Source organism: Mauremys reevesii, linkage group 7 (assembly GCF_016161935.1).
Source record: "Mauremys reevesii isolate NIE-2019 linkage group 7, ASM1616193v1, whole genome shotgun sequence".
NCBI lineage: Eukaryota > Metazoa > Chordata > Testudines > Geoemydidae > Mauremys > Mauremys reevesii.
Window position 1 is genome coordinate 80,716,289 of NC_052629.1, and position 23,196 is coordinate 80,739,484.

The 23,196-nt window shown below is 47.1% G+C and overlaps 1 protein-coding gene across 12 annotated transcripts in view; it reads right to left on the bottom strand.

The window, feature by feature from the left end:
* DOCK3 (dedicator of cytokinesis 3) overlaps positions 1–23,196 on the bottom strand; it is a 625,234-nt gene that overhangs the window by 323,553 nt on the left and 278,485 nt on the right. For all 12 annotated transcript variants that reach the window (XM_039547580.1, XM_039547582.1, XM_039547590.1 and 9 more), the window contains exon 7: positions 15,369–15,453. In XM_039547580.1, the coding sequence (XP_039403514.1) occupies positions 15,369–15,453 (85 nt within the window). The remainder of the gene's footprint in view (positions 1–15,368; positions 15,454–23,196) is intronic.

Consider the following 23,196-nt stretch of genomic DNA (forward strand, 5'->3'; position numbering starts at 1 on the left):
GCCACAACTGTCATGCACTTTGTGAAAACCCTCAGGGCTGCTGAGATGTCCGAAAGGCAGCACTGTGAACTGAAGATGGGCGTTGCCCACAACGAATCCGAGGTAACGCCTGTGCTGGGGGATTATGACAATATGAAAATATGCATCCTTCAAGTCGAGGGCGGCATACCAGTCCCCTGGATCCATGGAGGGAATGATAGAGAACAGGGAGATCATTCAGAACTTGAGCTTCTTTACAAACTTGTTCAGACGCCGCAAGTCCAGAATAGGTCTGAGGTCCCCTTTTGCCTTTGGTATTAGGAAATAACGGGAGTAGAAGCCCCTGCCCCCGAGTTCCTGAGGAACTTCCTCCATTGCCCCTGCTGCGAGGAAGGACTGTACTTCCTGAGTTAGAAGTTGCTTGTGAGAGGGGTCCTTGAAGAGGGACAGGGAAGGGGGCTGGTGGAGCGGGAGGGAGGAGAACTGGATAGAATATCCTCTCTCTACCATGCGACGCACCCAACTGTCCGATGTGATTCGGTACCAGACATGGTAAAAAGGGGACAGACATGACCCAAAGGTAGGGTTGGGAGGATCCAGAGTCCTGACTGGTAGGTCGTCCCTGACCGTACCATCAAACTGGAGGCCTAGGCCCCGATGGTGACCTTGTCTGGCCGGATGACTGGCTGGAGGGCTGATGTTGGTGCCTCCTTCTGCCATTCCTGCCTCGCCTGCGCCCGGCATCCGAGCGGTTCTGAGGCTGGTAAGGACGTGGGGCTGGTTGCGGTCTGAATTGCCTTCGCTGGGTTACTGGGGTGTGCAAGCTCAGGGAGCGAAGAAGAGCATGGGCCCCTCGAAGGGGAGGTCCTGGATGGTCTGCTGAACCTCATGAGGAAGGCCCGAGACCTGAAGCCCGGATCCCCGCCTCATGACCAGGCCAGTCGCCAGTGTGCAGGAGGCTGCATCTGCCGCATCTAAGGCTGCCTGGAGGGATGCTCGGGAGATCAACTTCCCCTCCTCAACCAAGACCGAAAACTCTGTTCACGAATCCTGGGGAAGAAGTTCAGCGAACTTAGACAACGCCGAGCATGTATTGTGTCCATACCGGCTCACTATAGCCTGTTGGTTGGCTATACGTAACTGCAGCCCCCCTGCTGAATACACCTTTTTGCCAAACAGATCCAACTTTTTGGCTTCTCTGTTCTTAGGTGTAGACCCTTGGAACCCCTGACACTCCCTTTGATTGGCCGCATCCACTGCTAAAGAGTCTGGGGGAGGGTGGGCATACAGGTGCTCGTGGCCCTTGGAGGGCACGAAGTAGCGCCTCTCTGTCTTTTTGGCCGTAGGGGCCAATGAAGCTGGCGTCTGCCACAAAGTACGGTACGTGTCAGCTATCATTTTGATCAATGGTAAGGCCACCCTGGATGGGCCCGAGGGGGCCAGGATGTCCACTAGCGGGTCCACATCCACCTCAATCTCCTCCGCTTGGATCGCCAGGCTCTGGGCTGCCCTCTTGAGTAGCTGCTGGAGCACCCAGTTGTCCTCTAGGGCTGGTGCCGTTGTAGTACCCACGACCGCCTCATCCGGAGATGAAGAGGAGGAGATCACCTCCAACGGACCTTCCTCTGCACCGTCCATCTCTTCAGGGGCTTGCGGCACACAGTATTGTGGTTGCGTGGCCGGTGCGGATTCGAGATGCGGCACGGCAGCTGGTACCGGGGTCGACACCGAACAACAAGGCATGCCTGGCGGTGCCGGAACCATGGCCCCCGCCAGTGCCGGTGCATGACTAGGGGGCGCTGGACTTTGTTGCAGCACACCCCTGCCGGATGGAGGTGCCAGTGGTAGAGGTATTTGCGCCGGAGTCACCGACGTCGAGGAGACTGATGCAGACCTGGAGCGAGGTCCGAACGCCTGTCCCACGGACTGATGGTAGGCCCAGGGAGTCCAGAACGGCCACTGGGAGGGCGGTTCCCACTGTTGCTGCCACTGCGGCGGGTAAGGTTGATGGCTTGCCTGCGAAGCCGACCTCCTGCTCCTCGATCTACTGGAGTGGTAGGACTCCAACTCCGAGGTCTCTGAATAGGAAGACCTAGGGGGAGCATTACCCACTCTCGCCGTGGAGCAGTGCCATGGGGCCAGAGAACGCTCTCTCTGCACCGGAGCCGACGGGGTGGCGCGGGGCGGGGACCGAGGCAACATCATGGCTGGCTTGCCCTATGATTGTATTGGGGGACGGGCCACGGGCAGCGGCTCCTTGCGCTGGTGCGGAGAGATCGGCACCGGGAGGCTCAACAAGTCAGAGGCCGCCTCAAACACCTGAGGCGTCGATGGAAAACGCACATCCTTGCTGAGGTCCGGGAACCTGGGCCGGTCCGGACTCGACCGCCCCCTTTCTGGGAGTCGACGGAGCAACGGGAGGATGAGTCTGTGGCCCGGCTTGTCCACTTGCACTTGTGGACAGAGTCGGCCTTTTAAGGTCCTGGCGGGGTCTTCGTTCCCTCACCGGCCTTTTCTTTTTAGCGGACACCGGAGAAGGTGAACGGTGCCTCACGGAGGACAATTTTTTGTGTCCTGACTCCCTCCGGTGCCGGGATTTGGAGGCTTTGGCCTGGGCCTCGTGTCTTGATACCAGTGCCGGGGCACTGCGCACCGAAGATGAGGTGCTGGGTGCCGGGTCTGCTGCAAGGCTGCCTCCATCAGGAGCACTTTGAGTCTCTGCTCTCTGTCCTTAAGAGTCCTGGGACGGAAGCCCCTGCAGATACTGCACCGATCTCTTTGGTGGCTCTCTCCGAGGCACCTTAAGCAGGAAGAGTGCAGGTCATTCTTTGGCATAAACTTCCCACAGTCCCTGCAGAGTTTAAACCCTGGGGACCCGAGCATGCCCCAGCAGGGTGACGAATACGTTGGGGGAACCCCCCACAACAACTATCAACTATGTTCAACTAACTCTAAGCTAAAACTAAACTATATACACGGACAACGGGACACTGCTAATCTCGCTGTAAGAGCGAGCAAGGTTCCAGCTAGCCGTCACCGGCGGTAAGAAGGAACTGAGGGGGTGGAGGGTCGGCGGGCCCCTATATAGGGTGCCATGGAGGCGCCACTCCAGGGGGCGTCAAGGCCGACCCTACGGACACTTCTAGGGGAAAATCTTCCGGCTGGCGTGCACACACCTGCTTGGAATGGACATAAACAATCACTCAAAGAAGAACAGGGTGATCTGGTGGTGAATGAACTAGTTCCAGAGATTGACTATTTCTACAAAAAGAGAGGCTGACTTTTGCTCTCCCTTGTTAGTTCATATAGTAAACTGTTGTCATGTTGTCTGATATGACTCGAACATGCAAAGTCTGGATAAATGGTAGGAATTGTTTGCAGGCTTTGTGTACTGCATGAAGCTCCAGAAGGTTTATGTGCAATTGGGATTTTTGGTGAGTCCAGATATCCTGCACTATGTGTTCATCCAGAATGGCTCCCACCCTAGTAGGGTGGCATCTGTAATCAGTCTTTCTGTGGGTAGTGGAGGGATGAAATACCATCTTCCTGTTCTCGCACCAGGAGAGAGAAGCCAGAACTCTGTGGGAGAGCGGCATCAGTTTGCGTAGACTGTGCTTGCTTAAATGCTCCGTAACCAAGCCTATAGACATAGATGGCAAACTCTCACAAAAGGTGTCACATAGGTACACTTGGCCATGTGACCTAGGAGGAGCAGACATGATCAAACTGTCATCTGGGGGCTCAGCTGTAGCTGAGTGCTGAGATCCCTCAAAACTTGGAATATATCCTCAAGTAGGTATGCTTTGGCATTCATTGAGTCTAGGGTCATCCCAATAAAGTCTGTAGTCTGTGTGGGAACTAAAATGGACTTTTCTACATTTACTTGAAGTCCTTAGAAGAGTTAAAGATTGAGGATGGACAAGGTTGTTGCCCATTCTTCTTGATATGAATTCCCCCGTGAACAATCAATCATTGAAGAAGGGGAACACTGACAAGCCATGACAGTACCAACAGTACGTTCATATATAGTCTCACTACCACTGAGAGGCCTAAGAGGAGCACTCTCTGTTGATAATGATCTAAGCCCATGGTGAATCAGAGGAATCTCCTGCATGCAGGGTGGATATCTATGTGGAAATAAATGTCCTTTAAATTGAGAGCTGTGAACTAATTGTTCTTGTCCAGTGAAGGGATTCCAGAAGCTAGGGTGATCATTCTGAACTGCAGATGGTAGATAAAGATAGTCAGCTGTTTGAGATCTGGTATAGGCCTCCAGTCTCCTTTCTTCTTGGAGATGAGGAAATACCTTGAATAAAATCCTTTTTGTCTGTGCTGAGAAGTTACTGGTTTTAAAGCTCCCAAATGGAATAGAGAGTCTAATTCCTTGTCTGAGCAACCTCTCATGAGAAGGGTTTCTGAAGAGGGATGGGAAAGTGTTTTCTCGGGGTCGGGGGAAGGGAGAGGAATTATACTGTATAATTAGAGGTAATTATATGCAGAACCAATTTGTCTGATGTTATTAGGTGCCAAGCCTGGGAAAAATGAGCTAGGCAGCCACCAAATGGGGTGCAGGAGTCCTGACAAGTAAATATGGCAAGGGAACTGATTCACAGCTTTTGAAAGTACCATTAAATAAATTTCTTGGTGGGAGGCTGGAAGGAGAATGAAGGTGGAAAATTATGCTTATTATGCCACATTCTCTTGCATTTCGTAGGTGGTTCATAAGCCCTCTGGTGGTAGAATAGTTCAGGGGCTCAGCTGTGGTCTGTAGGGTTGAGTCTTGGGTTATTTCCTCCCTGGTGCGGGGGTATAGATACCGTATTTTTCCGTGTATAAGACTATACTTTTTCCTAAAATCGTTAGACTAAAAATTGAGGGTTGTCTTATACACGGAAGTAAGCCCCTATCCACCCCCCCCACCCCCAAACTCCCCTGCCCTCTCTCCAACACCCCCTCCCTGCCCCCTTACCGCGCTTCCTGGACGTGGCTGGCGGCACTACAGTCCGGCCGCGGCTGGAGCTGGGGCCCGGGACACGGGGCCGGGGCAGGAGTCACGCGGCCGGAGCCGGAGGATGTGGCGGGAGCCAGGCGGCCGGAGCTGGGGAGGGCCGCGGCCAGAGCCACGCAGCCGGAGCTGGAGCCGGGCAGCCAGGGATGCCGCCGTGCCCGGACCCGCCCTGCCGGAGCCAGGCCGGGTGGCGAAAGAGCAGGAGCCGGGCGGCTGGAGCCATGGGGCCAGGCAGTGTCCGGAGCCGGGCATCCCGGTAGGTGGGGTTGCGGCCGCCGCAGTGCCCGGACCCGCACTACCAGAGCCGGGGACGCGGGGCCGGGGCAGGAGTCGGGCGGCCGGGGAAGCGGGGCTGGGGGTGGTGCGGGGCGGCGGGGGACGCGGGGCCGGGGCCCCGGAGCCGGGTGGCTGGGGACGCAGGGCCGGGGACCCGGAGCCGGGCAGCCGGGGAAGCGGGGCCGGGGACCCAGAGCCGGGCAGCTGGGGACGCGGGGCCGGGGACCCGGAGCCGGGGCTGGAGCCAGGCAGCCGGGGAAGCGGGGCCGGGGCTGGAGCCGGGTGGCCGGGGAAGCGGGGCCGGGGCTGGAGCCGGGTGGCCGGGGAAGCGGGGCCGGGGCTCGGCGGCTGGGGAAGCGGGGCCGGGGAAGCCGGGCCGGGGCTGGAGCCGGGCGGCCGGGAAAGCGGGGCAGGGGACCCGGAGCCGGGGCTGGAGCTGGGCGGCCAGTGGACCCGGAGCTGGGCGGCCGGGAAAGCGGGGCAGGGGACCCGGAGCCGGGGCTGGAGCCAGGCGGCCGGGGACGCGGGGCCAGGCGGCCAGGGACGCGGGGCCGGGGACCCGGAGCCGGGCGGCCGGGAAGTAGGGCCCGGCGGCCGTGCCAGGGGGCCGGGGCAGCGGGGCCGGGGTAGCGGGGCCGGGCGGCCGGGGAAGCGGGGCCGGGGCAGGAGTCACGCGGCCGGGGACGCGGGGCCGGACCTGGGAGGCCGGGGAGGGACGCGGCAGGAGCCGGGCAGGGCTGGGGCCGGAGACCAGCCCGGGCGCCCGGCCCTCCTCGTTCCCTCTACCCCTACCTTGGCGTCCTCTTCCTGGGCCTGAGCGGCAAAGTCAGGGGGGGACACCTGCAGCGTGGCTGGAGCGGCAAAGAAAACAAAAGAAAAAAACTTGTGGCATGGCCGGACGGCAAAGCAGGAGGGGAAAAAACCAATCAAACAAAAAACCTGAATTTTGGGTTAGAAAAGTGTGGGGGGGTCTTATACATGGGGGCGTCTTATACACGGAAAAATACAGTACTTAGTAAGACAAGGGTTGCTCTTGAGTTGTGGAGGGAATGTCATGACTTATCTGTCTTCTCACTAAATAGATTATTTCCTTCAAAGGCAAATCCTCCATGATGGATCAGCTTTCTTTGGGAAATCTGGAGGATTGTGCCAAAAAGCCCGTCTCATGACTATGGAAATTGCCATTGAGTGGGAGACTGTATCTGCTGCATCTCTTAATGCCTGAGGGCCAATCTAGTCAACAATTTACCTTCATCAATAACTGCTTGGAAATGAGGTCTATCTTCTTGGTGGAGTTTGTTGGTGAATTCTGAGAATGTACTGCAATCAATAAAATCATATTTCAACATTAAAGCTTGGTAGTTTGCTATGCAGAATTGTAAGCTTGCCACAGTGAAGTTCTTTCTAAAAAATGGTCTAAACATTTGGCCTCCTTATAAGGTGTAGAGCTAGTGTGGTTTTGCTTGTTCCTTTCACTGATAGCTTGCACCATGAAAGAGTTCAGAGCACAGCGTGAGAATAAGTATTCTTCTCCCTTTGAAGGCAAAAAGTGTTTCTTCTCTGTTCTCTTTGAAGTGGGAGCACAATTGGCTGGAGTATGCCAGACCATCTTTAATTGTCAGGCCTCATTAATTGTCACCTTTCTGGGACCTGTACTCTGGAAGATGTCCAGTAGCTTATGAGGAGTGTCCTGTACTTCCTCCAGGGGGATCTGTAACTGTAATCCTCCTCAGAAGATCCGGGAACTATCTGTAGATGTCAGGCGGTGATGGTGAGGCAGGTGCAACCAACTGGGGATGACGATGATAACCCTGCCAGGACAGGTGTTCCCGCCTGGTCTGGTTGCTCTTCTTCCTCAGATTGTTCCTGAGTGGGTTGAGATCTTCCCTGAGATTTGAAGCCTGTCATGACTCCCCTTATGACTTTATAGATTTGGGATGTCTTATATGGATGGCAGGAGCTCCAGCAAGGCCAGTGTTAGGAGTCATAGGGAAAATAGGGCAGTCCCATGGAGCAGGGTGCCACTGGACCGAACGTGTGCAGTCCCTCCTTTGTAAGAAGGAAGGTGCTCATGAGATCCCAGCACGTCTATTGGGGCTGACCCTTGGTCTTGACAGGGATAGTGAAGATCTCCCACTGATACTGGACCTGTGAGAGGAAAAGGGGGCTTTTATGTTGATGAGCAGTGCCATTGCTATGGGAGGTCTTATGCTTCAGATGATTGATGGTACTGGTGAGTGGTACTGACAATGTGGGTACTTCCCTGATTAATAATGGATCTGACAGTACTGGTGATTCCGGATCCATGTAGACAGCAATGTCCTCCACAGCAGCATATATAACCCCTGAAACAAGAGTGGACCAGGCTTCTTTCCCTCAGCAACACCAATGGTGCTGCCTTTACTGCTGTTCTATTTAGTACTGACGACTTCTTCTCTCTCCACATTGGTTCCAATGGTGTAGGAGGCCTTGCCTTCACATTGGTACCAACAGTGTCCACTGCCTTCTTTCTCTCACTGATACCAAGAATGGCCCATTTATTCTTTAGCTAAGGCCAGTTTTGAGATGCTCTTGCCTTTTATTACCGGGAAACCAGCACAGTGCTCATTGTAAGTTCCTGACACTCCCATACCAGGGCATGGAGTCTCACCCAATTTAGACAGTTTTGGAGAGGAGGTCCTCTTTTTGGATGAGGACTTGGAGGGGTTCTCTCACATGTCTTGTGAGAGTGCTTGCTCTTACCCTCCTCATGCCTTTGTTTGGCTCTGCTTCAGTGATCCCTGGAGCCAGAGCTCACTGCGCTCTGAGGGACACTTCTCGGTGCTTCTGCCTGATGCACGGGAGGTCTGACAGGCCAGAATTGGACTAGGGCCTCATAGTCTGTATTCATGAGTTTGATAGGTTCAGCTCAGAAAGGACGAGCAGGAATATGGGCTTCCCCATGTCATAGAAGCACATGTCATGGTTACTGCTGACTGGGTAAGCCCAGCCATGCAGATCTTAAATCCTGGGATCCTGGACATACTAGGCACTGCATAAAGGTGAATGTTAAGGTGAGAGAAACCCTCAAGACTACTAAACTACACTAATTATAAAAATTATCTAAAAATAGATTTTAAAAACTATTTACAGTTCTCTACAAGTTTTGGATCAGAACGCTAGCTAACACTCTGGACTCTGAAGAGATTCCACCTCAAACCATGGGTGGTAGAAAGGAACTGAAAGGGACTCCATACTGTCACTTACGCCCTCAGTTCAGAAAACTGCAGGTGCAGACCAATTGATACGGCTAGAAAATGTCTTCTGGTCTCAGACACATGGAGTGCATGTGTAAGTGGGGGAATAGTCCTGCTATTGTGGGGAACTTTCCTGGCTTCTATGCTACCCTGGTGAAGTGGGCTAGCGAAAGGATCTGAGTCCTCGCTCCCACTTCCTTTACCCAGAGGCCTCCCTGCCCTTGAGGGCTCCCCTTCCACTTTTCTGTCTGGCAGAGTTCTCGTAACCCCAACAAGGCTGGGCCCAGGATTCCTGGGGGGCTTGACCCCCCAACCCTGCTGTGGTCACCTAGGACAGGGGCTAGGGTGTCCCCACTCCGGGGTACCCTCTCTGCACTGGGCACCTCCCTGACCCACTGATTATTCCATACAATTTAAAGCAAATACAAGTTGTTTAATTAACAATTAATTTTAAAAAAGAATAAGGAAAAATGGGAAAGGTTACAGGAAAACACATCAACCTGCTCCGTGGCAGAGAACATTACAAAGAGTGTCTCTGGACATCAAGGCAGTTCACAGTCTGTTCCTTGTAGGTCCCAGGCCTCCGTGTCAGGCCCTGGCTGTGCTGCAGGGATGCTGCGGGTTGGACACTTGCAGTGGTGGTGGCCGCACACCTCCGGGCTTTGGGGGGTGGGACCCTTCTACCCAGCGTCAGCCCCCCGTCAGGTTAAGAACCCCCTCCCAGCCTGGCCTGCAAGGACCCTTGGCTGGGGGCGTCTTTCTGCACTCAGCCCTTTGCCCAAGGTCCCCCACCTTGGCTGGCCCCAGTTGCTCACCACACCTGACTCTCTGGCTGCAGCTCTGCTCCCAGCACAGGGTCTGCTCTCCCTGGGCTGCGTCTCTGGCTCTGTGGCTGCAGCTCTGCTCCCAGCACAGGATCTGCTCTCCCTAGGCTGTGTCTCTGGCTCTGTGGCTGCAGCTCTGGCCCCTCTGGATCTGGCACGGCTCTGCTCTCCAGCTCAGCTTGGGCCCCTGTTTTCTACTTAGCTTGGCCCCACTCTGTCTGACCCAGGCAATTCCAGCTCACACGGAGGACGGTGCCCACCCTGGCCTTCTGTCTCCTTGATTAGCCTGCCTGCCCTGTCAATCAGGCTGACCTGGAGCATTGGCATCTCGCCATTGTTCCTGGGGACTGTCAGTCTCAGGGTTCTGATTTCCCATCGACCCCTCCCCTTTTAGTGCTGGGAGCTAGCAACTAAAACACCCCCACTGAATGTTAGTAAGGGGGAAACAGTCCCCTTACACATGCACACCTTGAGTGGAATACACATAGGGACCATCATTGGAAGAAGAACAATGAAACACCATACAGTAACTCCTCACTTAACGTCTTCCCGGTTAACCTTTCATTATTAAGTCACTGATGTATTAGAGAACATACTCCTCTAAAGTCCTGCAATGTTCCCTTATAATGTTGTTTGGCTCCCCGCACTCGACCTTCCCGGCATTGCAGCTGGGGAGTTGGCAAGCTCCCACGCCCTGACCCCACTCCCTGGCAGGAGCACCGGGGCAAGAGGGGGGGCACGGAACAGGGCAAGCCCCCTCACCCTGACCCTGCTACACCTCTGCCTCAACCAAGCTTCACAATCATCATTGGTGAGTAGAGTATTAAATTGTTTGTTTAAAATTATTTAAAACTTATACTGTATATGTATATTGTGTCTTTTGTCTGGCAAAAAAAAATTCCCTGGAACCTAACTCCCCCTATTTACATTAATTCTTATGGGGAAATTGGATTCGCTTAACACCTTTTCGCTTAAAGTTGCATTTTTCAAGAACATAACTAGGACGTTAAGTGAGGAGTTACTGTTCATAAGCTGCAAAGACATGCATACCCAGATAGAACACTTAAAACTAAATAAAAGCCACATCATACAAAAACTTTTAAATCCACACATTTTGCTAATGGAATTAATGTAATGAGCAGGGTTTATATAACATGCTTTCATTTCACACTATTTATAGATGGAAAAGACCGATTAAGTACCCTGATTATTTTTTTTTTGCCAGTACAATACCGTTCCCTGTTGTACTATTTTCCAATTCTGTAAATGTGAAAAGCAATAAGGATCCCATGAATACATAGGTGCTGGAACTAGGGGTGCTGCTGCACTCTCTGGATTGAAGTGATTTCCATCATATAAAGGGTTTACAGTTTGGTTCAGTGGTTCTCAGCACCCCTACTATACAAATTGTTCCAGCACCCCTGCATGAATACTCTTGGAAGACTATTCCACAGACTAAGAAATCTTATTGCAGGGCTTGACAAGCCAATTAAAGCTTTGTTGTTGACAAGTATGAAACTTTCCTTTATAAGGGATTCTGATCAGTTTCTGCAGAATCTATTTTTTTATTTAAACAAAAATTAAGTTTTTTGCCTTTTAGGTTGTGGAGATAGCCTCCCAAATGTGCACTGAACATCTATAACCTGAGACATTAGTGTGCTGGAGCAAGGCCACTCAAATACCACTGTACCAGAACACTCAAGTGTTGGATTTTTAACTCAGAAAAACCCACTGGAACTTTTACATTGTAACTGAATCAATGTCTCTGCCAGGACAATAGAACCTTAGTTACATTAATCAATTTAAACATTCATTATGTCACAAATATTCAAATTAAGAAAGATACTTTGAATCAAGTGCAAGGAAATCAAGCAAGTCATAAAGTTAAAATCTGTATTAGGTGTTTTCTGAGTCATTCAAGGTTTGATATGAAGCCTGTACTAATACCTTTTAATACAGGACAAATTGAGAAGTTAATAGTAAAAACCAGTGCTGCAGAATGGAAAGCTTCAGTATTTCCCATGCATAGAGAAATGGACTTACAAACTATGACTACACTTTGAAAATGGTGACATAGACAAATCTTTACAGATTTTAAGTTTTTGAAAACATATGGTCTCTATTTCTTTCCATGTATGAACAACTATCTACTGTTACATGATGAAATCTCTGAATGACACTTCCAATTGACAATGTCTTAATTCAGAGAATGCTCAATGGACAATCCTGTCTTCTGTTTTGCTTCTTGCTTTCTTCTTTTCCTGCTGCCAATTCATTCCTTCTTTCTGGGAACTGATCCTCTATTCGTTGGTCTAATTATATATTTTTATAGTTCTAAAATCTAAATAACTCTAAAAACCATTGAAAACTTTAAATTGGGAAATAAAAATATTTGCCTGAGACGGATTATCCCTGGCACCCATAAAAATAGTTATGACAAACAATTACTATTTTCTCTGGAATGCACTAGATTGCATTTTAGGTATTTTCAAATATTTTACTAAGGTGAGGGGGGTCCCCTGACAGAAAATATCTTTTGCTTTGTGTTTGTATAGCACCTAGTACAATGGGGTCCTGGTCCATGACTGGGGCTTCTAGGTGCTACAGTAATACAAATAATAAATAATAGTAATGTCTTCACCCACAAATTACACGAACAGTTCCTGATATTACAGCTTAGGAAAGGCATATTATTTAGGGGTTCTCCCTTCCAGCCCTACTGTTCAACTTGTCATCCTTGGACGAAGGTTGGACCCCACTATTTAGGATATTAACATTTGAGAAGCTTAATTCTCTTATCAGTCACTTTATTTGGGAAGATGGGTATTAAAATGTTGTGATCCTACAGACAGGGGAGAACTAGGGTTCCCTTATTTTAAATTGTGTTATTGAGTCTACAACTCAGTACTTCCATAGTCACCAAATGGTTATTTAGGCCTGTGAAATTGTAGTTTTACTTCATTGTATGTATCAATGTATCAATGACTAAAAATGCCGACAGTCTGAACTCCTTGAAATGAAGGAATTTTTATAAAACAAATACCTAAGTTCAACATTTTACTATATTATCAATCTACTTTATATCATACTATGCCGGGGTGGGCAAACTGTGGCCTGTGGGTTGGATCCGGCCCACAAGCTGTTTTAAGCCAGCCTGCAAGCTTCCACTGGGGAGCAGGGTCTGTGGCTTGCCCCACTCCGGCGCTCCAGCCGGGGCGCTGGGTCGGGGGGCGCTCCATGCAGCTCCCAAAAGCCACAGCATGGCCCCACTCCGGCTCCTACGTGCTCCAGTGGCCCCCTCTGGCCATTCCAGTGAGATGCCGGTGGATGAGATGACAATGAGATGTCTGCAGATGGGGCAGCAGGCAGAGCCACCTGGCCGTGCCTCTGCGTTGGAGCTGGAGAAGGGACATGCCACTGCTTCCGGTAGCTGCTTGAGGTAAGCGCCACCCAGAGCCTGCACCCCGAGCCTCTCCCCATGCCCCAACCCGCTGCCCCAGCCCTGATCCCCCTCCCACTCTCCAACCCCCTCGATCCCAGCCTGGAGGACCCTCCTGCACCCCAAAACTCTCATCCCCAGCCCCATCCCAGAACCCACACCCCCAGCTGGAACCTGCACCCCTTCCTGCACCCTTGCCCCACCCTGATCCCCCTCCTGCCCTCCAAACCCTGGGTCCTAGCCCAGATCATCCTCCTACGCCCCAAACACCTCATCCCCAGCCCCACCCCAGAGCCCGCACCCCCAACCAGAGCCCTCAACCCCTCCTGCACCCCAACCCCAATTTTGTGAGCATTCATGGACCGCCATACAATTTCTATTCCCCGATGTGGCCCTCAGGCCAAAAAGTTTGCTCACCCCATACTATACTATCAGGAAAAGAGTATAAACATTTCCAGTAAAATGCATAGTATTTTTGTTTTGTTTAGTTTAGCGATATTGCTTCCATCCTTGATTATGTACATGATGAAATGGTTTTGTTTAAATTAATGTATTCCATAGTCCCTCATATCCAGACTCTTTGTGAGTTCAAATACCTGTGATACACATCATCTTACTTAGGCAAAGAGGTATACTTTTAATATGAGTCCCTTATTAAAAAACTGGCAGCTGACCTGTCACCAAATCCATTCAAGCATCTCTCTGGCCTTTTGTGAATACAAAGAATAGAAATTTGCAATTTCATCAAATAGTAGCTCTCCTGAATGTACCAGACACATGCACAAATTCTTGATGGACTCCATGCTCCAGAAGGTATATTTACTGGAGGAGGCCTAATGCTAATCAACTCTATATCTTGCTACCAGTGTGATTTTACAACATCCAAAGAATGTTAACGATCAGTATTTGCATCTAGTGTTGGTTTTGTCCAATCCACAGCACCTATTAAACAAAATTAATGCCTACTTAAGATGATTTCAGGGAGTTGTAATCTTTTGCATGCTCTCAACTGATTAAGGACAGTCTGAGAGAAACGCATGACATATTCAACAAGACTAACAATGACAGGATTTTACATTCCCAAAGTAGGATTTTATTTATTCGTAGAAGGCTATAGAGGTCAACCTGTTTTCCAATCAGACCGTGTTGTTATTGGTCAGTATGGTATTCTGAAACTTCTGCCTGGTGCATGGGGCTTTAAAGTGAGAAAAACAACAATTTGTGAACAAGATACTAACAAACTGGGTGTTATGACAGATCTTGTAGTACTTATAGAACACTAGCAGGTCTTATAGCCACAGCATATTAATGGCAGATTTCTCTATATAATATCTGAAGCATAAATGAATAAAAATGAGAAAATGAATGAGTGGATAGGAATCGCTGGTGGTTCTGGAGCACTGACATGAGAATGGCAGAGACTGTTGGATTGTAATGTTATTGCTATAGCTACATCTGATGGTTTTGTCTCTCTCTTCATGAAGTCCTAAAAGCCTTAAATTCAGTAGCTCCTCTACTGATATGGTATGTCTCCTCTGTAGCTGGAGGTGTAATTTCCATATCTATGCTAGCTGCCCAGAGTACAAGCCCATCTGAAAACACAGGTATGTACTCAGGATGGCTAGCCCATCCCACTACCAGTGCAGCTGTGGCTACTGTGCAATTGTTAGCATGCTAGCTCAGTGAGAGCTAACACAGCTATGTCTACCTAAACTGGAAGTTACACTTCCAGCTCCAGTATCGACATACCCTAGTGCTTTTTCCACCGGCACCCAGATGAATGTGTCAAGCAAACAGATTAAACTGCAGCTGGGCTGAATTCACATTCTAAAACACCAGTTCGGTTTCAAAACCAATGCCAGGTTATTATTGATTCTCCAGAACTGATTTGTATATTCTATTTATATTTTACTAGAGCTATTCAACATTTTTCTCTTTCCCTGCACCTCCTTCTCTCCATTTTGCCAAGTTTGTAGAAAATTATGTCCTTTGAACAAGAAAATATAGGTTTTTTTAACTAACAAGTCAGAGTAATAAAGACAAATAAAGACAGTAACTACCAGAATAATCAATGAGTTAAAGAGATAAAAGAAATGCCAAATTTAAACTACAATGTAGTCAATGAATCAAGAAAATAAAGGGAAAGAATAAAATTAACACAGCTAGTGTAATAAAACCTCAAAGGAAAAGCCTCTTTTCCTATTGAAAAGCAGAATTTGATAAATCAAGCATGTTGTGTTACGTATATGCCTAGTCTAGTGATCACACAGAGAAAAACACTTATTATAGACCACTCTCAGGAAAGAACCCTGACATCACCATTTACCTGATTTTTCATTTTAAAAAAAGTTCAAATTGAAAATAATGAGACTCGCTGATACTGGAAGCTTTATAGAGTGATATGTAACAAACCCAGAAATACCCATCTTTCGTAGCATCAGCTAAGGACTAGCACCAATCGCTCCCCTTCTCCCCCACCAATATTAGTAATGTTGAAAACAATAAAAAAAGATTTAGTTCACCCCCTCCCTCCAAACAAGCAACATAAATAAGGAAAGGAAAATCTCTTCCCCACAAACAAAGGACTTTCACCCGAGGCTTCTTACCATTTTATAAAGATCTGAGATGCTGATCTGATCTGAATCCACCACCTCAAAGTCCTTCCGAGGAACTAAATCCAGGCCCAAATGTCTATGAAAGAGAAAGGCAGATGGAACAACTGTTAGTACATCTATCTACTCTACATGCACACACAGGAACAATGACACTTGAACCACTAAGGTGCATGTTATCCTTCAAATACTGTTGGTTTTCAACACAGATAATCCTTTTAAATATAAAAATAAATAACAAAAACAAACAAAAACATAGGATCAAGCGCCTCATATGGTGTAAATTAGCTGGCTCCACTAACTTCAATGGAGCTACCCCAGTGTATATCAGCTGAGGATCTGGGCCACTATGTTGATGCAATGGGATGAGTGAGTTAATGTCACAAAAGTTGGGAAATTTAGAGTTAAGGTTCCCACCCATATAATTTCAGCAGGTTCTTTTGTTACATGATTAAACAACACATATAGAGCAACAAAAAATGTTCATGTATGTATATATATTTTAAAAATAGTATTCAATTTACTTATGCAGTCCAACTGGAGGAGGACTAGAGAAAAAATCACTTTCTTTCCATTTTAAGGTCTGATTTGCCAACTAGTATATCACATTGTTTCAGTATTGTATAATCGTTTAATAAAAGGCATACATGCAAGGAAACAGAGTAGAATGCTTTGGGAAATTCACTCTGAACGTCATGACTTTTGTGCAACTAAAACCCAACCTTAACACTGAGTAATTTATTTATTTTGCAAAATAGGGTCCAGTGGTATAAATGGGTTGAAAATCTGTCTTATTTGGCCAGCTGAGTCCCCTAGAGTGTAAGGTATTTCTGTGCATAGCTAAGGAAGCAGCATTGCTACACTTTAGCAATCAGCAGCAACCAGAATGGCCCACTGGGGCATTTGGCTATGAGGCACAAAACTCACTCCCAATGAATCAGGCAGGACTCAATAGATTTTTTTTTAATGGTCCTAAATTATCTACTCACAGAAACACTGTACAGCCCTCTTTCATTGGAAGACAGTTGTTAAAAAGTGCTATAATTTTTATAAAACTACTGCAGGTAGGCAAACTACAATTTTCAAACCCTCATATCTTTGCCAAACACAATTAGATTTACACCAGGACATTGAAGGCAATCTTCCTTCCTAAGTATTCCCTATCAAACGTCAATTTCTACCCTAAGCACACTTTGGAGGTAATCATGTTAAAAATGGTGGCACAATTTATTTATGCTTTTTAATAATAGGAAATGTGTATCTTTCACCACTGTCTTCATTCTCAAAAATGGCTAACCTGTTTTTGCTGAAACTTACCAAATATATTTCACCTCGGTACAGGCCAAAAGATGAAAAATGCTGACCTTCATTAGCAACTGAAAATGGGGGTTTATAATAGAACGGTTTAGGCAATTTTAAAATGTGCTGTCACTAGAGTGCCAGATATAATAAAAGATATAGTGTTTATATTTTAATTATAATATGCATTGACGTCAGCACGTAGAAACTATGGTGATTAGTGTTGGGATGGTGCCAAATTATTATTGTGAATTGTTGTGTTTGATATGAATCAATGTGGTGAACATGAGTTTGGTATGGCTGGGTACATCTAAATTTGCTAGAGGATGCTAAGAGCAGGGTTGTCTTAACAACCCTTAGTTTGTATGGAAATTTACTGAAAGTGCTGGAATTCGTTAATCAGAGACTCTATCTGTGTGTGTGTTTCAACATGGGACTTTGAAATATATCAGCTGATGACCAGCTCACAAAAGTAAATATGTAGAAGACACAGGAGCTTGGTACTGGCTGACCTGGGTCAAAATGATCCTTTAGGATGGTACCACACCAAGAGCTCAAGTGAATGATTAATGAGAGGGTAAATGTCAACTGATCTTTGGTCTCTGTCCATTTTGCAGTCTCTTCTAAAATATTAATTACAAAAAAACCACAGTAATGGAACATCCAACAGGGCATATTTCTGCAACATGTGACTCCTTTGAGAACAAGAGGTATAAATGCTAAGCAGAGTTAGTTAGTTCCCCAATTAATATCTGGAGAGGTCTGTGATGCTGTGAGGTAGAGGGTCTCAGGGTAGCCAACATCCTGCTATGAGTGGCTTTTGTAGACTTTTGAACCAGAGGGCCTTGGGGTAACCAATACCCTGCTTCAGGGGACGTTTGACAGACCAAGTACCTGAAAGGGTAAGAGAAGAGAAGAAAAGAAGTCTCCATCTAGAACCGGTAGCTATATCTGCTTTGTTTGCCAATCAGGATACAGTGTAAGGCCAACACAATTACTGAGGGTTTACGCTTGGGGAATTGAGGCTTATTAGGAAGATGTACAGTATTATATAACCTTTTACTGCTTGTGTTATTCTTTCTCAAATAAACTGCTGTGCATTGCGCAAATTGAATGTGAATTTTCATTGGTACAGGTAACAATCTGCCCAGCTGTGGGCCCTTAAAGATCCATTTCAACAATTAGCACCATATAAATAACACAGATTAGAAAGTTTTCCTGAGTCTAAAAGGCTTCCCCTAAAACAACAATGCATACACAAGTTAAAATTTATAAGAAGTAATCCCTCCCAAACATGTGGATCTCAGGTGACAAAAAATAAACAGATGCTTTCTAATAGTATTATCAAAAGAACAGAATACATAGAACTACCCTTTATGTGTAGTTACAGACTATCATTACAGCATTACAGGAAAGGCCGCCAAAGCTGATCACCATTTAAAACTGTTCCATTCTCATGATTTCAACTCTCTTTGGAACTGCCAACTCAAACAGTGGCAGGATATGTTATCCAGTATGTGACAAAGATGCTATCCTCTAGTTAATAACATTTGACACAGAAGCCATAGTAGCACTCTGAAACTATTACCTTTGAAACTTATTTGGCACTCTAAATTTAGTAAAATCTTCTAACACCATGGATTTCCAGTCTAGAGGATTCTCATCCTCTAATACTATGGTAATCCTGCACAGTACCTACACCCATTAAGCTGGTACCTGTGTGCAGTACCACAGTAACCAAATTAAATCTTTTTCTACTAGCTCTTAAGAACCTAACATGTTCTTATCTGTAATGTGGGCTGAAGTTCAAGCCATATTATGTAAAAAGTTTAATTGGGTTGATAAGACCTGCTCTGTGCAGGGTCAGATGACACAATGGTTAAAATGCCAGAGCCCATTCACACTAAAGCTCCCACTGTTGCTAGGAGTGATGGCCCTGAGGCAGATTAATCAACAGAAGGAAATTTTTTGGAAAAGTTCCCTGGTGCAAATGAGAATTAGATGACATGGAGCTCCATTTATTGGGCAGTTCCCTCTGCATAGGACTTTCTCTTTCTACTTTTGCCTCAGTCTGATTACTCTTTGAAGCAGTTCTGCAAGTAAGTCACATAGGAAAAATTCCTGAGATGACAGACAGCTTCTCCGAATGACATCAGTGTTGGACAAAGTCAATATTGAATTGGCAGGAGTTTGTGCAAGTCTCTTTTTCCATGGAGCCAGATTTTGGACCCTATAAAGAGAATCTTAGCGTTCTTTGAAAACAATATTTAAATCTCTGGCCCTTTTCCTTGAAACAATTAGCTTAAAAACAAACTGACGTAAAGCAGTGCTAAACAATTGCTAAGACTAAAGAGGATTATGCAGCTGGGCTTCATCTTCTGATTTAATTGGGGTTGGTCCTGCTTTGAGCAGGGGTTGGACTAGATGACTTCCTGAGGTCTCTTCCAACTCTAATCTTCTATGATTCTGCAGTAGGAGGTTGAGTGGGAATGTAAAAACCCATCCCCAAAAGATTTTATTACAACACAAGTCTATTAAGTTTGCATTATATTTCAAGATATGACCTCAATAACAATCCCCACAATCTTTGTGGATTCATAGATTCCAAGGCCAGAAGGGACCATTAGGTTATTTAGTCTGACCTCCTGTAAAACACAAATCATAGAATTTCATCCAGTTACCCCTATATTGAGCCTAATAACGTGTGTTTGACTAAAGCCAAAAAGGCACCCCACACTGGTGTAAAGACAGTAAGAGATGGGGAATCTACCATTTCCCTTTGTTGGTTTTTCCTCACTGTTAAAAACATGTGCCTTATTTCTAATTTCAATTTATTTGGCTTTAACCTCCAGTTATTGATTTTTATTATGTTAGATTAAAGCAACCTTTAGTACCCAGTACATTCTCACCGTGAAGCTACTTAGACACACATCTTAAATGGCCTATAAAAAGTGGTATGATAATTGGGGAGAGAAACTGATTACATTTAAAGGTAGGCTGCAAAAATTTGTTTGGCAACCCTTCCAAAAATGGTTGGCTCTGAGTGTTAAAATTTCCAGCCCCAAGTAAGATCATTATTGTTGTGATCATGCATCTTCTGTAAAAGGAATCCTTTCTTGGGTGCTGTCAAGGCTGATTCCCCACTCTGGCACTTCGAGTGCAGAAGGTGGGGGGCCACAAGGATTCTAAAAAATAATACTGGCCACTCCAGACTTGTATTAAACTCTCAAGGTTAGAGTTTCTCTCTGACCTTGGATGGGTAGATGCTACCACCACCCAAGTACAAAAAAAACCCCTCTGGGTCCCAGGAAGGTGCACTTGGGAATTCCTCCCTGTGGGGTACCCTCAAGCCCTTTCACCCCCCCACCCCCCTGGGGAAGAGCTGAGAAAGAAAGCAAAGGAAATCAGCTGTTTCCACCAGCTAATTAAACAACATGCACAAACCTCTTAGGACACCAAAAATCCAATTCTGTTCTTAAAAAAGGTAAATTTTATTAAAAACAAAAAGAAAGAAAATACATCTGGAACTTAGGCTTTTGCTAGATTTAAAAAACCCACTTACAAAAATTAAACATCAAGAATAACCTTCTTGAGGTCCGGCTTAAAGGTTACAAGCAAAACAAAATGCATTTGGAGTTAGCACAGAGGAGTCTACAAGCCAATAAGAAACAAACAGAAATAAACCTAATTGCATCTTTCCAGACATTCTCTAATTTACTTACATATCTGCAGTTTCAGATAAGCAATCTCTAGGTATGATATGATGGGGTTTCATACCTGGCTTAAAGCTTCTCACAACATAACTGCTGCCCTGTTCCCCTCTGATCTGGAGAACCATAACACACAGACAAAGGGAAGTTTTTTCCCAATTTTAAAAAGTTCTAGCCCTCCCACTGGCTCTTTGGTCAGGTGTCCACTCCTTTCCTTTTACCTCTGGGCTTGTTAACCTTTTACAGGTAAAGCAAGTAGGAAAAAGCTACTAAGAGGAATTTTATAACTAACTGGCTGGGTGGGTGTCCAAAAAAGGGAGCTATCCCCCACCCCTTCATTTATCACAGGTGCCAACCTGCAGTTCATCATACATCATGCAGTTCTCACAAACCCTTCCCATCAGTCATACCAGCAGCACACCAGGAAGAGATGAGGCCAAGTTGCCACTAAAGTGACTATAGCCACTCTAGTCCACCAGTCTCCCCACTGGTGCCTACCCAGCCCCTCTCCTAGCCTAGAGTCTGTGGAGTTCATACTACGGAGGAGCCTAAAGCCCTGTTCATCCACTCATAAGCCAAGAGAGACTTTTCCTCCCAGCCCCACTCCCACTCTTTTGCCCCAGCTAAGAAAGATCTTCAGTAGTTCAAGGAGGATTGCCTACTTCATGACCAAAGGGGATCTGTTCCTCAGATGGCCATGCAGTCCACCATCAAAAGAAACCCATTCCCCACCTGATCATCCACTCCACAGCCACAGCCCACAGAACAACTTGCCTTCACTGCTATTGCTGCAGTGAGCAAAGGATGTCATGTAGGAGAGATGTTTAGAGGATCCTCAATGAGGTACTGGAGAGAGAGCAGTATGGTGAACTGGTCCAGAGGGTGATGGTGGTAGAAGGACTAATGAATTTGGGAAGGGGGAGAGTATGGAATTCATGGAGTTTTTCTGTTTTGCTTTTAGGGGAGAGGTGGAGAAAGAGAGAATGTAGAACTGATGACTATTTTGTGTAGCAAGGAAGAGTGTTGTACTGAAGGAATGTAAAGTGTACCACTGAGACAGAACATTTTTAATAGTCAAGGGCTCTGAAATTATACACAATGCTAAGGTTTTCCACTGATGTGGAGCGGAGCAAGAAAGAACAAAATAGCAGATGACACCATCCAAACTTATGGTATTTGTTAATTCAGATAAAACAGAGTATAAAGATTTCCCAGAGACACAGAAGATAGAGAGGTAATTTGAATAACTAAGGGTACGTCTACACTACGGGACTATTCCGAATTTGCATAAACCGGTTTTGTAAAACAGATTGTATAAAATCGAGTGCGCGCAGCCACACTAAACACATTAAATCGGTGGTGTGCGTCCACGGTCCGAGGCTAGCATCGACTTCTGGAGCGTTGCACTGTGGGTAGCTATTCCGTAGCTATCCCATAGTTCCCACAGCCTCCCCCGCCCCTTGGAATTTCCGGGTTGAGATCCCAGTGCCTGATGGGGCAAAAATCATTGTCGCGGGTGGTTCTGGGTAAATGTCGTCAGTCACTCCTTCCTCTGGGAAAGCAACGGCAGACAAGCATTTCGCGGCTTTTTTCCCTGGATTGCCCTGGCAGATGCCATAGCATGGCAATCATGGAGCCTGTTTTGCCTTTTGTGACTGTCACCGTATGTGTACTAGATGCCGCTGACAGAGGTGATTCAGCAGCGCTACACAGCAGCATGCTTTCGCTTTTGCATGACAGCAGAGATGGTTACCAGCCATACTGCACCATCTACCAATCCATAAATTGGTAAAAAGATGATCATGGTTACCAGTCCTTTTGCACTGCACCATCTGTTGCTGTCATAAGTGCCCCTGGCTGCTCTTAGCCAGGGGCAAAAACAAAATTGGGAATGACTCCCTGAGTCAATCCCTCCTTTTTGGTATCTAAAAATAGAATCAGTCCTGTCTAGAATTTGGGCAAGTGTACTAGAGAACTACTGTATCATAGAACCAGAGAGCACAGCTGCTCTGTGTCAGATCCAGCAGAAATTATGAGCTGTATGCTATTCACAGGGGGTGCGCCTGCAACAACCCCACCTGTTGATTCCATTCTTCCCCCAGCCTTCCTGGGCTACTGTAGCATTGTCCCCCCACTTGTGTGATGAAGTAATAAAGAATGCAGGAATAAGACACAGTGACTTGTTAGTGAGAAATGAGTGGAAGGCAGCCTCCAGCTGCTATGATAGTCCAGACAGGACATTAAGAACTGTGGAGGAGAGGAGCCCAGCATAGCGCTGCTAGTCCAGGGGCAACTGAATCTTTTCTTTACACGTGAAGGGTGGGGGCTGACGGAGCTCAGCCCCCTGTTGCTATGATGACGATGGTTATCAGCCATACTGCACCATCTGCCAGGAAAAATTAGGACCAGGCGCCCTTGACTGAGCTAACTGATGCTAGTCGGCATGGTTACCAGTCCTTTTGCACTGCCCCATGTGCCAATAGGCTGATGATGAGGACGGGTACCAGTCATATTGCACCATCAGCCACCCATGGCGGGTGGGGGCAAGGATGTTGGTGTTGAGTGCTGCAGCATCGCATCTATCTGCAGCATTCAGTAAAGATAGGGTGACATGTTAAAGAGTCAAGAGAGGATTTTTTTCCCTTTCACTTCGGGGGGGGGGGGTGCGTAAATTGCCGAGCTATGCCCTGACCCACCGCGGACACCGTGTTTGACCCCAGAAACATTTGGAGCTCAGCCAAGAATGCAAATACTTTTCGGAGACTGCAGGAACTGTGGGATAGCTTGAGTCCTCCAGTCCATGAGCATCCATT